Source organism: Cucurbita maxima, unplaced genomic scaffold, assembly GCF_002738345.1.
Source record: "Cucurbita maxima cultivar Rimu unplaced genomic scaffold, Cmax_1.0 Cma_Scf00005, whole genome shotgun sequence".
In the NCBI taxonomy this organism is placed as follows: Eukaryota; Viridiplantae; Streptophyta; class Magnoliopsida; order Cucurbitales; family Cucurbitaceae; genus Cucurbita; species Cucurbita maxima.
The window spans coordinates 1,717,379-1,735,608 of record NW_019272021.1 but is presented as its reverse complement, the minus strand read 5'-3'; the positions used below and the strand labels follow the sequence as shown (position 1 = coordinate 1,735,608).

The 18,230-nt window shown below is 36.8% G+C and overlaps 5 protein-coding genes across 7 annotated transcripts; 3 read left to right on the top strand and 2 right to left on the bottom strand.

Moving 5' to 3' along the window:
• Positions 1-1,792: 1,792 nt before the first annotated feature.
• LOC111479984 (RING-H2 finger protein ATL60-like) lies at positions 1,793-3,020 on the top strand. Its single transcript, XM_023124919.1, has one exon. The coding sequence runs from the start codon at positions 1,997-1,999 to the stop codon at positions 2,840-2,842; it is 846 nt and encodes a 281-aa protein (XP_022980687.1). The 5' UTR covers positions 1,793-1,996; the 3' UTR covers positions 2,843-3,020.
• On the bottom strand, positions 2,943-4,085 carry LOC111480012. The gene is made up of 2 exons (XM_023124962.1): positions 3,640-4,085; positions 2,943-3,553 (listed from the first exon to the last, which is right to left on the bottom strand). Exons 1-2 carry the CDS (start codon positions 3,787-3,789, stop codon positions 3,173-3,175), a joined length of 531 nt encoding a protein of 176 aa, XP_022980730.1. The 5' UTR covers positions 3,790-4,085; the 3' UTR covers positions 2,943-3,172.
• A 65-nt stretch (positions 4,086-4,150) lies between these two features.
• LOC111480001 (ubiquitin-conjugating enzyme E2 34-like) lies at positions 4,151-8,763 on the bottom strand. 3 transcript variants are annotated; one of them, XM_023124948.1, is made up of 11 exons: positions 8,538-8,762; positions 7,346-7,467; positions 7,027-7,081; positions 6,438-6,476; positions 6,177-6,240; positions 5,988-6,049; positions 5,871-5,910; positions 5,677-5,704; positions 5,470-5,561; positions 4,740-5,054; positions 4,151-4,426 (listed from the first exon to the last, which is right to left on the bottom strand). In XM_023124948.1, exons 2-10 carry the CDS (start codon positions 7,400-7,402, stop codon positions 4,769-4,771), a joined length of 723 nt encoding a protein of 240 aa, XP_022980716.1. In that variant the 5' UTR covers positions 7,403-7,467; positions 8,538-8,762; the 3' UTR covers positions 4,151-4,426; positions 4,740-4,768. The 3 variants fall into 3 exon arrangements, with proteins under 3 accessions (XP_022980716.1, XP_022980717.1, XP_022980715.1); XM_023124949.1 differs by lacking the exon at positions 4,151-4,426 and adding an exon at positions 8,255-8,299 and having other exon boundaries at positions 4,478-5,054; positions 8,538-8,763; XM_023124947.1 differs by lacking the exon at positions 4,151-4,426 and having other exon boundaries at positions 4,478-5,054.
• Positions 8,764-12,025: 3,262 nt separating this feature from the next.
• On the top strand, positions 12,026-14,341 carry LOC111479907 (pectinesterase-like). Its single transcript, XM_023124813.1, has 2 exons — positions 12,026-13,084; positions 13,552-14,341. The coding sequence occupies exons 1-2, from the start codon at positions 12,061-12,063 to the stop codon at positions 14,241-14,243; spliced, it is 1,716 nt and encodes a 571-aa protein (XP_022980581.1). The 5' UTR covers positions 12,026-12,060; the 3' UTR covers positions 14,244-14,341.
• A 1,478-nt stretch (positions 14,342-15,819) lies between these two features.
• On the top strand, positions 15,820-18,182 carry LOC111479904 (pectinesterase 3). Its single transcript, XM_023124806.1, has 3 exons — positions 15,820-15,974; positions 16,007-17,054; positions 17,381-18,182. Exons 2-3 carry the CDS (start codon positions 16,007-16,009, stop codon positions 18,061-18,063), a joined length of 1,731 nt encoding a protein of 576 aa, XP_022980574.1. The 5' UTR covers positions 15,820-15,974; the 3' UTR covers positions 18,064-18,182.
• The last annotated feature ends 48 nt before the right edge of the window (positions 18,183-18,230 follow it).

Sequence of the window (18,230 nt, the reverse complement as noted above, 5' to 3'; positions counted from 1 at the left end):
CCCCCCCCCCCCGGTTCAATTGAAGCCCATTCTGCTAGACTGAAGCCCATTAAGCCCACTAAAGCAGCCCATTCTTCGGAACTGAAGCCCACAAGTGCCACCCATGTTTTGGACCAATAGGAGCCCAATGAACTTTTCATGGATTACTGCATCAATATGCCATTTGAAAATAAAATTTACACAAATATCTAATTAGTATTACTTGAAAAATGGATAAAACAATATGATTTTACAAGTGGTGTGGATTCATAGTGTTTGGATTCTCAATCTCGAGAATCGAGAGAATTTTCGATTCAATGATTGAGTAGCATTCGATAGCTTTTTAGAGATGTTCACAAGACACGAACAGGAGATAGAGAAGTCTTCTCTATTTCCATTCCCGTCGCCTATTTTAATAGCATCCACGTGGTGATTTTTCTCTATCTTTTACTATTTTTCCAATAAACTTTTTAATAATTTTCATTTTTTAAATATTTGTACCTTAATTTTGATATATATGACGAGTAGAACATAGACATGAAATATAACACTTTTTTTGTTTAAGATTCTCAGTCCCACAGATTAAACAGATATTTCTTCAAATGTGTCGTGGGTATGTTACGAGGGGATTCTTTCCTATTTTATTTTGGTTTGTTCATTGCTATTTTATTTCTTTTATTATTAACAAGATAAAATATAAAAAATAAAAATATAAAAATATAAAAAATCTCATTTAAAATAAACTAAAAGAGTGATAATGTTTGAGGGTTAGAATGGTCATTTAGCAATAGAGAGAGAGATAAATTAAGTGTGAAAGTAGATTGGAAAATAGGACAAAAGTAGTGGGTGATCCGCATCTTTCAAACTTTGGTGTGACAAAATATCTGTCCAAGATTATAATTCACGCAATTAAAATCATATATTATAATTTGATTAATTTAAATGTATAAGCTTTTTAATGATATGTAAAAAATTATAATATTATAGATTCAAATTTGAAATCCTTAATTTTTGTGGCCCAAAGTTCAAACCAAAATTAATCATTTTCTCTCTCTCCTCCCTCTCTCTCTCCACTTATGCTCTAACAAACTCACCATTTGTATTAACCTTTGATTAATGAATTAAATAAATCCCTAAATTATCTCTCTCATCTCTCTCACTCTAAACACGATCTATATTCAAATTCTAAATGATTTTAAACGAGCCAACCATTCAAATTATGGTGAGTGATTTATAATCTATGGTGTTTTAGAAGAGGTAACAGTTTGTCATGTAGCCTAACCAAAAAAGAGACGTCATCTTAGGCCTTCTCTAAGCATACTACGGTTGCCTTGACTTTAAATCAGACTTTCAATGTCTATACTCTTATATTAAAAAATTCTTTGACAAAGGTACAAAATTTTCTATTTTCTAGCCTCGATTAAGATTTGGAGTGTAGGAAGCTAAGTATCACAATCATATTTGTTCAAGACATGTTGTCCATGTTCATATGCATATTCCAAACTCATTTTACTTGCTTTCATGTGTCATTAAATTCTTACTATTCATGTCATGTCAAAATGTATGACCGTTCATCAAAATCACGTCTACATCTACCTAAAATATTTTTAATCAAATGTGATTCAAGACTCAATCATACGTCAAATTGTCCATAAAATTCAATTTTCTCGAGTTAAAACAAATACGGCACAATTGTTATCCTGATTCTGACACCAATCACCAGATTGATGAAGTGCTTTTTATCCTCTTGACTAAAAAAATAGTTTTAAGAAACCCCACTTTTTACGTGTGAAAAAAAAGCGCCGCATGATTGCTGCACCACAAACTTTAGGCCTCACAAGTCATGAGTATTACTTCACCAAAAAAAAAGGTTTGTTTTGAAGTTGTTGTTTTGTTACTCGAGTCAATCCACTCGCTTCGTTATGCAATCAATTCCAAATTTTAAACGCAGATTCGCTTTCCTCTTCTTCTTCTTCCTTGCCCCCAAATTCCAGTCTCTGCAATCTCGTCGGCAGCCATGGAAGACGATTACAAGCTGAGTCAACACTCCGGCGACTCGGTGTCTATCGAACTACCTGGAATGGTGATTGTGACGGCCATTTTAGTGTTCTTGTTGGTGCTTGTATTTGTTCTTCTTCTCCAACTCTACGCCAGATGGTTATGGTCTCGCATTGAGGATCCTACCCCTCTTCCGGTGGAAACTCGTCGCCGTCGCCGTCGCCGATTTGAATTCTCCGCCGTACAAGATCCCAATTCCGGAAGAGGGTTGGACCCCAAAATCCTTCGATCACTTCCTGTACTGATATTCCACCCTGATGACTTCAAAGATGGCCTCGAATGTGCCGTTTGCCTCTCTGACCTTGTTGAAGGTGAGAAAGCCAAGCTGCTTCATGATTGCTTCCATGGCTTCCATAGTGATTGCATCGATATGTGGTTTCAATCTCATTCCACTTGCCCTCTTTGTCGGAACCCCGTCACCGCCGCCGCAGACTCCGGCGAGTTACAGGATGAGGATTCTGCAACTGGGTTGTCCTCAGAATCTCCAACTTTCCCAACAAATGTACTGATTTGGGGAAATCAAGAGCAGGTCACCTCTGCCGGAGCTTGCCTGGAAGTGGAAGAGGGTTCTTCTCAAAACCCTTTTCCGGCGACTTCTTCATCAGCATCATCGAGTAACCAAGCTGCAGAATTGGTAATTGATGTTCAAAATGATCTTCAATTTCCGCCATTAGCACCTAATGAAGATGGAAAGCTACCTGTTGTCACCAGATTAAGGTCATTGAAAAGGCTTTTGAGTAGGCAAAGAAGAGTGAATCCTTGTGATCCAAATTCAGGTAATGTTGAAATGGAACAATTGGCCTGATATAGATATGCTACAAACAAGTTGAGTTTTCAAAACTTGTACAAATTTCTTTGCATTCTAGTAATGAGAGGGAAAGCGTTGTTGTTGAGAGCATCTCTGAAATGAATGTTCTTCAACCACCCGCTTTCATTTTGTTAGAACATGGTTATTTACAGACATTTTCAATCCTTTGAATCCATTTTGATCTGTTTAGTAAGCAATGGAATGGGCTTGACTTGTTTGTGGCAATAACCATAACATTAAACAGCTTATCAAAACCATTACGCATACAAAAGATTTCAAAGATGGGCTGCCCCTGGCTCCAGACAAGATGAACTGAGAAATGTATGTCTATGTAACAAGATATATTGGACCATAATTGTGGTTTGTATTGGGGCAAGTAAGTTGGTGAAGACACATATAAGGGATCTCCATCTCTGAACTCAAACTGGGACTGAAGAGACTAGCAATCGGTCCAGACGTCGAACGGCCGCCTCGAGATCTGCCGTCTATGGCTGTAGTTCTGGTGTAAATTGGACCAGAAACATGAACACGCCTTGTATTGGGTATGTGAGGGTTTGTACCTGGTTTGGGCAGAGGCTTGGTCCTTTTATCACTTTTTAACCAGGAGAAGGGTGTGTTTTTCCAAGATTTCTTGCTTTTTTTCTGTGGTGGCAACCATTTGACTCCTGTTTCTTGTTCTGTGGCACGATGTTTTGCTTCTTCCAAGAACTGGAAAATTCACAACCACATTTACATAAAGATATCAGATGAATCTAAGAGATGAAGAATTGAACAAAAGAACATTACTGAATCACCTTGGAAAAGTTGAGGCGAGGATCAAAATCATCAAAAACAGGATCGTTCATCTCACAATCAGAAGAAACAGATTTCTTCAATGAACAAAACACATCCAAAAATCGTAGCTTCAAAAGAGGTAAATAGAAGAACAGGAAGCTGTTATGCATCTAAATGAAAAGGGGGAAGGAAACTCCAACTACCGCCATTGAAGAAGAACCCCATTTGGGATCCAATAGCGCCTTGTTATGTTTCCAAAAGTGGCATTCAATAGACAGCTTCTAAGAAATCAAGGACTGATGTTCAAGGAAATGGGAAAGCAATAAATTTGTTAGCACTCAACGTCTCTCTCATGTTTTCATTACAGTAAACAGAGCCTGTCGCTTCGCTGGGTATTAACACACATAATTTGATATTAATTCACATAAACAAGGGTAACCCTTTTTACATTCTTCTCTTAATTACTGCAATTTCCTTCATAGCAGATGAATTGTTCACTATTTTAACACAAGTTGATATAAAGTGTAATGATTTACACAAAATCTCTGTTTTCGTAGCACTATAATTGAGAGATGGAGCGTTTTAATGCCTTCAACCATAAGCTATATCAAATATTAAACTAATTGAAAATAATAAAAGACTTAAAATTTAACCATTTCAACATCACTACTCTCAAACATGTTCTCGAACCGAAAAGCTTGAGAGAAAAGTAACATAGAAAAATGGATTATGGACCATGTGGATTGAAAAAGCAGAGGAGCGCAAAACACGGCGAAACTCTGGGCACTCCGAGGAGCTCTCTTCAATCTAAAAAGTGAAAAAGGTCAAATTTTAAATATGTATATAAATAAATGACAATAAATAAAAATAATAACAATTTCTGCAGTGGAGACCTGACCAGTGTTCTGCCTCAGCTAATAGTATTTAAAAACATGATATAGACAAACAAAGAGGTTTAGTTTTCAAGCAACTGTTCTTCCATACATAACAGACTCTGGGCAAAATGAAAGCAGCCACACAAAGACGCCAGACCATCTATACAGACACTATGTTGTAAAGTACATGCAAAAATATGAGAGCATCATCCTTGACTTGCACAAGCTAGACTGTCTACCATTACCTATGCATGCAACCTTCCATTTTATGGTTTCATGGTTGAAGGAGAGGCAATGCCATTAAGACGCCGAAGATCGAGAAGAGTAACAACATCATCCATGTAGGGAACGACTGCTTTCGATTTCTTTTCATGTCCTCTCTATCTGCTGCTACTTTGTTAATGTTCTCCTCTTCCCTGGACTTGATCTTCTCCATTATGTGCCTAGTTTTGCCTTCCTCTGATGGCTTTGATGAAGCCTGTTCTGCAGCAAGCTGCTCTGATTGGTGCTGCTCGTTGTATTTCTCCACGTACTCAGGAAACAGTTTTCTAAATGTTGGGCTGTTAAATAAAAGTATAGCATTGAAAATATTACAATTAAAAAAGAAAATGAATAGAAGTGGTTTCGCAAATGACATGGCAAGAAAGTAAGTGTAAACTCTAAATTCAAGAAAAAGAACTTGCAATTTACACACTCAAGGACGCCCAAGTTTTACGGCCAAAAGTGGTTTAATCATTGTTGTACGATTCTAGAATCCTTTCATAAGAACAATTCAAATTAACTCTACTGCCACAAGCAATGTGTGATCATAATTTTTTAAAGATAGAGATGAGCCATCCACATTTCCAGTAATTAAGATGGGCTAGGGAATTAAGTTCACCAAGCCTACATAATAAAGGAATGTGGATGACAGATGGAACCCTCAGCGGAAGAGAAACTACGTTCAAGGACACAAAGTCCTGCACATGAGCTTACTTTTTACAATTGAATGCAAGAGACGCCTTTGCCAAGCGTTCCTTCTCAGCAGCAGTAGTATTCACGCTTCCAGTAGTAGGACTGTTGTCCATCTACATAAGAAAGTAGATCATTACTAAAAATTAATAGGTAATAATAACAGATAAAGATACAAAGGCAGCCATCTTCGATTAAAGCAAAACGAGCCATGAGCTAAAACGTACTCACCATGAATGAAAGAAGCCCGGTTAGTATGCTGCAATTGTTGGAAAGCAAAGGATGAAAAGCACGTGAGAAAAGTTAGTCACACACAAAGCAACCATTTATTAACTCAAGGAAAAATTTAGCGGAAGAAGAAAACATCGGTACTACAAAGTAACTGTAACACCTCATGTTGAAAAATGAAAAGGATTATGTCTCACCTAGACACGGACCACATAGGATTCCAACTTTCTGGGTGAACTGCAGACAGATCAAGTCAATTAGAATCATTTCTACAGACAAAAGGCATGATCATCTTTAAAATCCACAAAACTTACAGTCACTCATGGATAAGCAAATTTTCTTCTGTGTCATGAACCGACCATTTGGGGTGATCATGCTAGAAAGAATCGTAGTAGTATTAAAATCACAGTAAAGACAAGTAGATAAGAAAGCTGAGAAATGTTTTATAAAAATCTCTTCTCAAATATTTTCCAGATTACTAAACACATCCAAGATGCTTATACCTGATTCCCGGAGGCTTGTATGGATATTCTGGAGGAAATTTAATTTTTCCATGGTAGAACCCTCCTAACAAAGATTTTCAATGACTTCCATTAAAAAAAAAAATTATACGACGAAGGAAAAAAGAGTTGATACCCCAGTGGAAATCAAAGAGCAAAATTAAAGAGATCTTCATCTAAAAATCCACGAAAGGAAACCAAGAATTGAATTGAGAAGAGAAGTGTCTCTTGTGTACTACAAGGGGCAAAGTAAAAAAAACTCACCTGCAAAAGGAGTTCCCTCACTTCCCTCCAGAACATAATCTGAAACAGAACAACATTTAATATGCAAACTATGGTAACTAAATGATAAGCAGAAAGCTTATATTTCATGAAAAGAAAGAGAGAAAATCAAAACAGAAGTTTGAATTTGAGTGAAAAAAAAAGGAGATGAAATACATTTCTAAAAAAATAAGAATTTAACCATGGCATAGAACAGGCAAGCAATGCTTCTCAAACTCCCAGTCCCAACATATTACTAACGTTACATGCAGTACTCAGTGATGAATAGATTGCAGACCTCGATTTTTCTATTAAACCAAGAATTCTAACAATCTAACCAATTATTCGACATCACAATGATCTAGCAGTTATGTCTATATCTTTCCACACACAAAATGATAATACTTGTCCTTTTACAGTCTGCATCAATTAAAAACTAGACTGAATTCGCTTATAAATAAATAAAGTAATATAATAAAAAAGACTGAAGCCAACTTCAAAAATCCATAGTTGTATCCTAATTCCAACATGCACACAAGAATGAGAAGCTCCACAACTAACACCAAAAAAATATCGAAAGGAAAAAACTTACGCCACTCAAGAATGTCGCTGGGAGAAGGACGAGCAACAATGTGGGAAACAGGCTCCTGAAAGTTTACAAATAGCAGAATCAGCACCAATTGGGGGGAAATACAAAAATGTGTTAGCATTTCAACAAGAAAAATGCAAAGCATGCGTTGGATTCTTTAGTTTCTCATTAAAGAAAAATAATAATAAAATAAACTTTTACTTGTGAAATCAGCCATGAGATAAACACACAGTCAAACATTATTATGTCAAGATTGGCCAATATCCGGTTAGTCCATGCATTGCAACACTAGAATTTCAAAAAAAAAAACAGAAGCACATACTTTACAAAGTGCTCTATATTCCTTCTGAAGCCTCTTGATACACGATTTATCTGCCATTCCAAAAAGCTAACGACAAAAAAATTCAACTGCTATTATTCTTTCTTCAACCTCAGATACAATGCCTGACAAGGTGACATAAACAGAGAGGAAAAGACTATAATTATGGCAAAAAACTGATGAACACCGGAAATGATTATTTTCCCAAGTACCCAAGCAGTCATAGATTTTAAAACTCCGAGAATATATATTTCTATGATAGAAAGCATGCAATGCGAGAAATTTTTAGTTCAAGAAAGTGATAGATACAGAAAATATACAGAATATAAATCTTAGATACATATAAAATAAGAAACTATACTTTCAATGAGATGCACAAAGCAGGCTGTCTAAGAACTGTAGGAACAAGCAATGCATGGTCAGAACCAGATTCAATTGCTAGTAATTCTTTGTTATTTAAGTCACCTTTCACTGTGGTAGTTGGCAAGAACCTCAGCTGTTAATCCTTCATATTTAATACAACATTTGTTTTTCCATTTAATATTTCATACAGGACAGCAGCGCAATAATTGAATCAATACATGATTCCTTTTAAGAGTAATTGACCGAGTACAAAAAGAAAGAAAGAAATAAAATTTCAGGAACTAAAAACGAAACAAAATAGTAAACGATTCTAAGATAATCTAAAAACTGTTAAAAGTTAAAATAGAACAAGAGCAGCAGAATTCTCCTGAGCTGATTCAAAATTTTAACAAGAAATCATCGCGATAGAAAAGTATCATATAGTCATCCATCCCAAGATGATAATAATAATAACAATAATGATGAAACCAATAATGCAATTAAAAGCAAGTACGGCAATTTTGTCGTAATTGAAAAAACAGCAAACCCTCGACGAAATAAAATTCTCACAGATTTCTATCGTTGGTTCTTCAGATTTGAATCCATGATCAATCGCTAATCCGGCGTGTTAAACCAGAACACAGCCCCCGCATGTTCAGATCAGAATCGCCCATAAACAATAATTGGAGGACATAAAATGGGAGAACGAAAGTGAAGACAATAAAGAAACCTGGCGGCAGCATCGGGGTGGGAAATCTAACAGAAATCAACCCCCACCCCCAACTTGGAGACAAACAAAAAGGTAAGGGGAAAACTGGGAAGGAATCAGAGAGTGGAATGAAGTTGGAGATACCTGAAATGAAATCGACTAGGGTTTTCGCTGGATTGAGATGGGATAATCTGTCCGGTGGGCGTGGATCAGGCGAGAAAATTAACAGTCGTCCAACCAAAAAATGAACAGAGGGTGGCGCTGCGTTTCGCGGCAGAATCGATTAAATTACAAGAACGTGAATTTGGAGGATACACAGCCGCACCTCGAGTTTGTTTGACTCCCTCGCCGACCCATCCGCCCCCCAATTCGTTATCTTCGTGGGCATTTTCGTAAAACCACCCCCAGGTTTTCTCCATAATAATTGATTATTAAATTATAGGTTAAATTAATATTTAAAAAAAAAAAAAAAAACTCTAAAATATTATATTATATCTTAAAAATACTCCTAAAAACCTTCACATTTAGTAGAAAAATAGTTAATACTTTATTTTAAAAATATCCCTGTTTCAAAATACTTTTTTAATTTTAAAAAGTTCCATTAATACTTAATTTTTTTTTAAGTGATAAAGATATCATAATCCTAATTCTGACAATATAGTAAATAGTAACATTAATATTTTTTATTTTTTTAAAAAAATTCATATTGTTTAAAGGGGTACTAATGTAAATATATATATATAATTTAAAAGTGTTTTTGAAGTTTAAAAAAAATTAAGAGTATTAATGAAATTTTTGAAAATTAAAGGATATGTTTTTTAAAAGTTGGTTTTTTTTAATAGGATATTTTTTCAAAAAAATATATTTTAAGATATTATGTAAACATTTAAAATGGTATTTTTTTAAACTAAGCGAGAAGTGACTCAATTATATTTTATATATAAATAAGAACATTATAAAATTTTACATATTAGTGATTGGGTTTTTTTATTTTTAGTTCGAGAGGAGGTGTGAATTAGAACTTTTGCACTCTTGATCCGGTTTAAGTCTTTAACTACGTTAAAGTTGATCGTATTTTATTTTCGGTTTCTATACATTAGTTTCTATTTTAAATACACAAAATAGTTTTTGTACTTTTTGAATTAAATTATTTTTATTGTTAATTTAAAGTAGTAAAATAATAATTATAAGTTTTTATGAAAATATTTACAAAACTGATAACATTAGAAAAGTGAACGTAAACATAAAAGTAACTTAGTCACTATGTATGTAAACGTAACATTAAAATAAATAAAAGTCTTGAAATACATTAATGAAACACCATAACTATTATCATTTCCTTAAAATTTATAGTCATCTAAAAATAAATAAAATATATCTTCCTCGAAATTCATATTACTTAATTGAAATATCTTGATTCATATCAATCCGTCTTGATCTTGTATTCAAGTCAATGATTTTGAAGAGATCGATACTCAACCTTGAAAAGTGGTAAGTTTGATATATTAAATATCAATATTTTTTTTTGCGATAAATTAAAATTTGTTGAAAACCATACCCATTATAAGTCAAGAATACAGGTCTGACACATTCTTAAAACCTATATTTATGGTAAATAATAGATAGAGATAATATTGAAATAATTCATCCTCCTGCTACAATAATATTAAAATTTCCTATCCATATTTATTTTTTATAAATAAATAAATGTGTTAAAACCTGAGGCCTAAATTGCAGTGCGCTCGTTAATAATGCACTAGTCGCTAGCCATCTAATCCGACAATCTGAATCAACCCAACTCAAATTATAGAGGTTAGGGTTGGGTTGGATAATATCTTTTGGGTTGGGTTATTTTTCCTGAACTCAAAGTGACTCGATTCATAGGATAAAAAACTCAAGTCGACCTGAAACGGAATAAAACTTATAAATAACTCAATTTTGTGGGTTTTGAAAACATGAGGTTGAAATCTAGTTTTTTTATTTTTTACTTATTTTTAGTCATGAAAAAATACCACGTCATCATACAGCCACGTGTCACAAATCAGTACTTCGGTCGGCCACATAATCACAAAATATGAGGTGTCATATCTATTTTGCTATTAGTTCGGTATACCACGTATTACGTGGCAATGAATTAGAAAAAAATTAATTCAGATTTTGCCAGTTTTATAAAATTGAAAAATGGTTCTCTCTTAATTTTTGTCCACTTGCACAAGTGCCTCGGCATACGGACACGTGTCATCCCATTTTAAATTAAAAAAGAAGGAAAAAAATGAATTCAATTGAATTAAAATAAGATAACTACCAATTACAAATTAAATTTAAAAAGAAAATAGAAAATTGATGGATGACAATTTAGGCAAATCTATCATATTTATAGAAAAGCTTAGATTTTGCAAATAAAAGTAATTAAAAATGTACTTTTATTTTTATTATTAGATGAAATTATTATTAGTTAATTTTAATAAAAGTTTACCATCCAATTACATAAATATAATTATTTTTTAAAATCTTATTTATCCACAATACATATTACATAAATAACTAAAAAAAATCTTATTTGGCTCAAATAAATAACTAACACATCTAATTAATATTAGTTACCGTTATAATATTTTTAATATTACAGGAGTTTAGGGTTGACCCGACAAAAAAAAAAAAAAATCTTTGAATCGACTTTAATATTTTATTTTTAAAAAATTCAATAAAAAAAACGACTTTTGTGATGTGTGTTGAATGGTTCGAGTTGATCAAATTCTCGAGTCATATAAATATTCATATAAACTTTTAACATTTCTAAAAAAAATACATATTTAAAAAACACGGAAAAAATGAAATTATAAGTGAAAATAACGTTTTTTAAAATTAATTTAAAAATAAAGACACCCTTAATTCCCCCATTAAATAGATTTAGTCCAATCTCAATTACACCTTTTTTTCCAAACTTTCTTTATCAGTTTGAAGTTTAAGACGCCCTCTCCCCTTCGCAATTTAATTGTTTTCCACGCTGGATATCATTTTTCCTAAATAGAGAATAACAAAAAATCAGGTACATAAATTATATTTATAATGTTTTAATTTAATAATTCTCTGTCAATTCTTAATTTTATTTCTCCATTAAATATAAATATCTTTTTCATATTTATTCAACTACAAAAATAAAATCCCATCTCATTTTAATTTTTTCAATTTATTTAAATTCATAAGATTTTTAAATATAATTATAGGAGATATCACGCCTTTAAAACATAATTATTATAATAGCCACTCTAATTATTAAAAATATTAATAGTCTACTTATTTATTTTTTTACTTCAAAATATTTCAAAGGGATATTTTTTATAATTTAATCTAAAATAAAATTAATATTTTATAATAATAATAATAATAATGAAAAAATTTAAACACATATCTAAATTTCAAATATTTTGAAATTTTTGTCATAGTTGTTTGCCGACCAAATTGTCAGACGACTCGAGAAAGTAGTAAGCGGAGCGCCACGAAATTAATTCCATTATTTAATTGTTTTATTGAAATTGTGTAAGTGGGCCCGAAACACCGACCCGACCCGACCCGAGTACCTTTTTTTTTTTAATTTATATTTTTATGCCCTTATAACCCAACAAAATCCCTCCACCACAACGCATCCTCAATCTCCCCCCAACCAATGGCACAAACCGACGACTCCACCGTCGCCGGAGCACCCATCACCAGCAGCCCCACTTCCATATCCAAAAAGAAGCACAATCTCTTCATTTTAGCCCTCTCAGCTGCGCTTCTCCTCGACGGCGTCTCCTCGGACGACCACGTGGCCGCCGTGAGAAGCACATGCGCGGTAACTCTGTATCCAGAGCTATGCCAGTCGACAATATCCACCGCCGTGGAAACCAGCTCGAAGAAGGTGTCGAGTTCAAAAGACATAATCGAAGCGTCGGTAAACATCACGATTTCTGCAGTGAAACAAAACTATAAAAGCATCAAGAAATTGGTTGAAACGACGAAGAATCTGACAAAGCGAGAGAAAATTGCGCTCCATGACTGTCTGGAAACAGGGGAGGAGACGCTTAGAGAGCTGTATGAGGTAGTGGAAGATCTCAATGAGTATCCCAAAAAGAAATCTCTGCCACAATACGCCGATGACCTCAAAACCTTGCTCAGTTCCGCCATTACTAATCAGGAGACATGCGTGGACGGATTTTCACACGACAGAGCCGACAAGAAGATACGAGAATCATTGCTAGCTGGACAAATTCATGTCGAGAAATTGTGCAGTGTTGCCTTAGCCTTGATTAAGAATCTCACCGACACCGACATTGCCAATCATTACAAGCTTACGGGGAACAACATCCAAGGAAGGTCCATGGCCATGTCGGAATTTAATTGGCCGGATTGGATGTCGCCCGGTGACCGGAAGCTTTTGCAAGCGTCGTCTACGGCGACTCCGGATGTTGTAGTGGCAGCTGATGGGAGTGGCGATTTCCAGACGGTGTCGGCGGCTGTTGCGGCGGCGCCGAGTAGGAGTAGCCGGAGGTATATAATAAGAATTAAGGCGGGGGTTTATAGAGAAAATGTGAATGTGCCGAGTAGTAAGACGAATATAATGTTTTGGGGAGACGGAAGAACCACCACCATAATCACCGGGAATAGGAATGTCGTCGACGGCAGCACCACCTTCAACTCCGCCACCGTTGGTATCACATCTTACTTTTCCGACCATCATTTACACTCTTTTATCTCTTTCTAAATTATTTAATGCTCTCTTTATTTTTGGACCTACAAAATCGTTTTCGTCTGAACATTTAAAAAAAAGAAAATGAAAAATTTTACAATTTATTTTAATTTTTATATAATTTATAAGGTACGAAATTTAATTTGTGGATATATATTTTTAACACCTAAATCTTATATATATATAATTTATAGGATCCGGCAAGTTGCTTCCATTGTTGCCTCATATATATATATACATTTTAATTATAATTTATCCTACATTTTCCTCCGCAAATAAAAAAAATACAAAAGAAATTAATTATAAATTATAAATACGACATATTTTTAAATCAGCTAAAATCTTAAGTTCGAGTCCATTCGAAATTGGGTGGAGAATCTCTTTTTTAATGAGAATGGTTCCGATGATTTGCTTGTTTCTCTGTTGCAGCGGCGGTGGGAGAAAGGTTCTTGGCGAGAGATATTACTTTTCAGAACACCGCCGGTCCGTCAAAGCACCAAGCGGTGGCTCTCCGCGTCGGCTCCGACCTCTCAGCCTTTTACCGCTGCGACATGCTCGCTTATCAAGACACGCTTTACGTCCACTCCAACCGTCAATTCTACGTCAGCTGCATCATCGTCGGCACCGTTGATTTCATCTTCGGCAATGCGGCCGCCGTCATTCAAAACTCCGACATCCACGCCCGCCGCCCCAATCCTGGCCAGAAGAATATGGTCACTGCACAGGGAAGAACCGACCCAAATCAGAACACCGGGATCGTCATCCAGAAATGCCGAATCGGAACCACCTCCGATTTGCAGCCGGTGATCAGAAATTTCCCCACGTTTCTGGGGAGGCCGTGGCAGAGATACTCGAGGACGGTGGTTATGCAGACGAGCATTAGCAATGTGATTGATCCAGCGGGATGGCACATTTGGGATGGGAATTTTGCGCTCGATACTCTGTTTTATGCAGAGTTTCAGAATAGTGGGGCCGGTGCTGATACCTCCAGAAGAGTGACGTGGAAGGGGTACAGGGTTATTAGCAGTGCGGCGGAAGCTGAGGGCTTCACGGCTGGGAAGTTCATCAGCGGCGGCACATGGCTGAGCTCCACCGGATTCCCATTTTCACTTGGACTGTAAAATTAGTAAGCTTCGGACCTTGCGTGTAATGACTAGTGGCTGTATTGTTGGTGTATTGTTGCATCATCATTAATAAAATGCCAGTATTAGGATATAAATGGTGGGCTTGTCTGAGTGACATGATGACTAAGGAGGACGGTGCATCATCTAACATACTATACAAAGTGGGCATTGAAGACAAGTTAAGACATAAATAAGATAGAGACATCGAATAGACAAAGTGGCAAAGACAGGCTTGTTGAAGGGCTGAATAGGGTCCCTTGCCTTAACCTCGAAAGTCGTGGTTCCGGAAGGAATTCGGGCATGCGATTCTGGAGTTAAGTCCGTTCATATGAAATCGAAATGCTCGCCAAATTTGGTGTCAATCGGACACCAGACAGATGCTTCATGTGATCTCCAAATCTTTCGAGAAATTAAAAAACTCAGCATCAACAACTATAACACGTGGATAACATGCATGTCTATCATCTGGACAAAACCTTTGGGAGGTTGTTGGCTGAAGTAAAATTACGCCTCACGAGAAAGTTGCTAATGGCACCTTGAGCAAATGGAATCAAAGTAAGTAAAGTAATGTTTGTCTTGAAGACTTGCCAAATAAAAGATGTTGGAACACATTTGGAATGACAAGATACTGAAAGAAGCATGAGACACGTTCGTGATGCTTTTTTCAAAGAATAACAATACGAGGTCGTAATTTCTAGACAATAAGTTGTTATCAATCTCAGAACTCGACATGACGATTGTTCAGTACTTCCACATTATCAAGTTGATCTAACAAGAGATTACTGAACTAGATCTAAAGTCTATCATCATTCATGAGTTGCAACAAGTAAAAGTCGGAATAACAACCAGAATTTTTTTTCTATGATCGATCGGTTACCAAAAAACCACAAACTCTCGAGAGCTCATAAGAACGATAACAATATCATTGATGCCTTTTTAGTTGAAAGAGCTAGAAAAGCTTAAACATTTTTTGGGTCTAGAAATTGGTCACACAAGACTAATAAAAAGTACACAAGGAGATACACATTGGAGGACAAACAAGTCTCAACATCGATGGACCCAGTTGCCAAGATCTGAGCACATGAAAGTAGAGAGTGGAACCATGGAACAATATACCAACAACTAGCAAGTCCTCTTATCTACCTAACTTTAACTCGGTTTGACATTTCTAATATAGTTGGAAACATGAGTCGGTACATGTAAACCCAAAGAATCATCATTAGATGCGGCTCAAAATACCACGATATAAAAGAAGCGAAAACTGCACGTTAGTTAGATATTGTAATGCTGACAATGCAAAATACCACGATACCTGAAGTTCAACTACTAGGTATGTGTTTAAGCTCGATTCGAGAACAATTTCTTTGTGTAGCAAAATACAATCAATAATATCATTATCGACTACCGTAACAAAATACAGAGTAGCGCCTAGAACAGCTCAAAAAAGTGAGTGACGGTAATTTTATTTTTAGAATTATATTTAAAGTTTTTTTTTTTTTTTTTTTTTTTTAACTACCAAGAAAAGAAAAAAAGAAAAAAAAAAAGAAAAAAACAAGATCCATCCAAGGAGGAGAAGTTCACATCTGTGCTAGTGGATTCTGTTCCTTTTTATAAAGGCAATTCCCTCAGCAAAGCTTCATTTCTCGATCGCTACGCATTTCCGTTTCAGTTCCAAATTCCAAACCCTAAACCACCTTCTCTCTTCCTCTCTTTTATCTCCATTACTCCATTACCAGCTCCGCGAACAATCTCTCAAATACATGGATTCCGTCAAGTCGTTCAAGGGCTACGGCAAGGTAGACGAGCTCGAACACCAAGCTTTCCGCCAGAAAACTCGCCGCCGACTCATTATACTACTTCTCTCTATTGTTCTTCTTATTGCTTTGGTCATCGGCGCCGTCGTCGGAATCGTCATTCATAAACGGAACTCTTCGTCTTCTTCGACGACGAGTTCGACTCCTCCCACTGAGCTCCCTCCGGCCGCTTCACTCAAAACTCTCTGTAGCGTCACTCAGTATCCGAGTTCCTGTCAGTCCTCTCTCGAAAACTCCAACACCACCGATCCGATATTTCTCTTCAAGCTTTCTCTCCGAGTCGCCACCGATTCGATCTCAAAACTCTCTGATTATGCCTCTAACCTAAATTCCAGTACTAGTGATGTGAAGGTTAAAGCTGCAATTGGAATCTGTACGTCTGTTTTTAAAGACGCCATTGACACACTAAACGACACCGTTTCATCCATGGAAGTGGATCGCCATGGCGAGAAGTTCTTGTCGCCGTCGAGGATTGAAGATCTGAAAACCTGGCTGAGCACCACAATCACAGACCAAGAAACCTGCCTCGATGCCATTCGAGATCTAAACCATACGGCGGTTCTCGAAAATTTGCAAGCGGTAATGGCGAACTCGACCGAGTTCACTAGCAATAGTTTAGCGATTGTGACGAAAATTTTGGGGTTGTTGGCGAATTTCAACATCCCTATCCACCGGAAGCTGATGGCGTTCCCGGAGTGGGTAAGCCCCGGCGATCGGAGGCTTCTGCAGGAGAACAATGTGACGGCACATGCGACGGTGTCGAAGGATGGGACAGAGGAGTACACGACGATCAAAGAGGCCGTAGCAGCGGTGCCAAAGAAGAGTAAAGAAAGATTCATCATCTATGTAAAAGAAGGATTATACGAAGAGAATGTGATTCTGGATAAGAGCAAGTGGAATGTTATGATGTACGGAGATGGCAGAACCAGAACCATCGTTTCAGGCCGCCTTAACTTCATCGACGGCACTCCCACCTACGCCACCGCCACTTTTGGTAATCCATTGAATGATTTTCATGGTTCTTAATTGCTTTATTTAATCTATCAACAATTTGATGTGTTCATAGACTTCAATTAATTTTAGTTTAAAATAGGAACCTAAAAGTTTTTTCCGTCCCCTGCAAAATTCAAAGATAATCAGTGTATTGATTGGGTAAATAGGCCACTACCCTTGTGGTCAGAAACCCACATGGTCGAGTTGTCAGCCATGTGAGGGCAACTTTCCACCACTTTCCACCACTTTCCCTTTTGACCTGTCGTTTCTTCTTCCCTGTTCTGTGAATTGGCTGTTGTGTTTAATTAATTTTGTTTGGTTTTGCAGCTGTTCAAGGCAAAGGGTTCATCGGGAAGGATATGGGGTTCATCAACACAGCCGGTCCGGCCAAACACCAGGCCGTCGCCTTCCGGTCAGGCTCCGACCTATCTGTGATGTACGGATGTTCATTTGATGGCTATCAAGACACTCTTTACGCCCATTCAAACCGTCAATTCTACAGGAACTGCGACATCACCGGCACTATCGACTTCATCTTCGGCAACGCCGCCGCGGTATTCCAGAACTGCAACATCCGGCCCAGGCAGCCACTTCCCAACCAGTTCAACACCATCACAGCCCAAGGCAAAAAGGACATCAACCAAAACTCCGGCATTTCCATTCAGAAATGCACTTTTTCGGCCTACAACGACAGTCTCACTGCCCCCACTTACTTGGGGCGGCCATGGAAGGAATTTTCCACCACCGTGATTATGCAGTCGGAGATTGGGGGCTTCCTGCAGCCCGTGGGGTGGAAGGAATGGGTGAGCGGGCAGGACCCACCCAGCAGCATATTTTACGGGGAGTATCAGAATAGTGGGCCTGGATCCAACGTGGAGAAGAGGGTCAAATGGACCGGTTACAGGCCCAGTCTTACAGACGCCGAGGCCGCAAAGTTCACCGTCCGGACGTTCCTCAACGGCGAGGATTGGTTGCCGGCCACCAGTGTAAAATTTGATTCATCCTTGTGATAAACACATAGAAGAAGACAAGAATGGAGCAGTCTAAAATTAATTTTTAATTTTTTCCCCCTCTTTTTCTGGTTGGGTTTTCAATAAAATTGTGTTTGGAGTGCAAGTTTTAATAAGCTAAGAATAGAGTATAGATTTTAAAATAATATTTAATCCATGATTATATT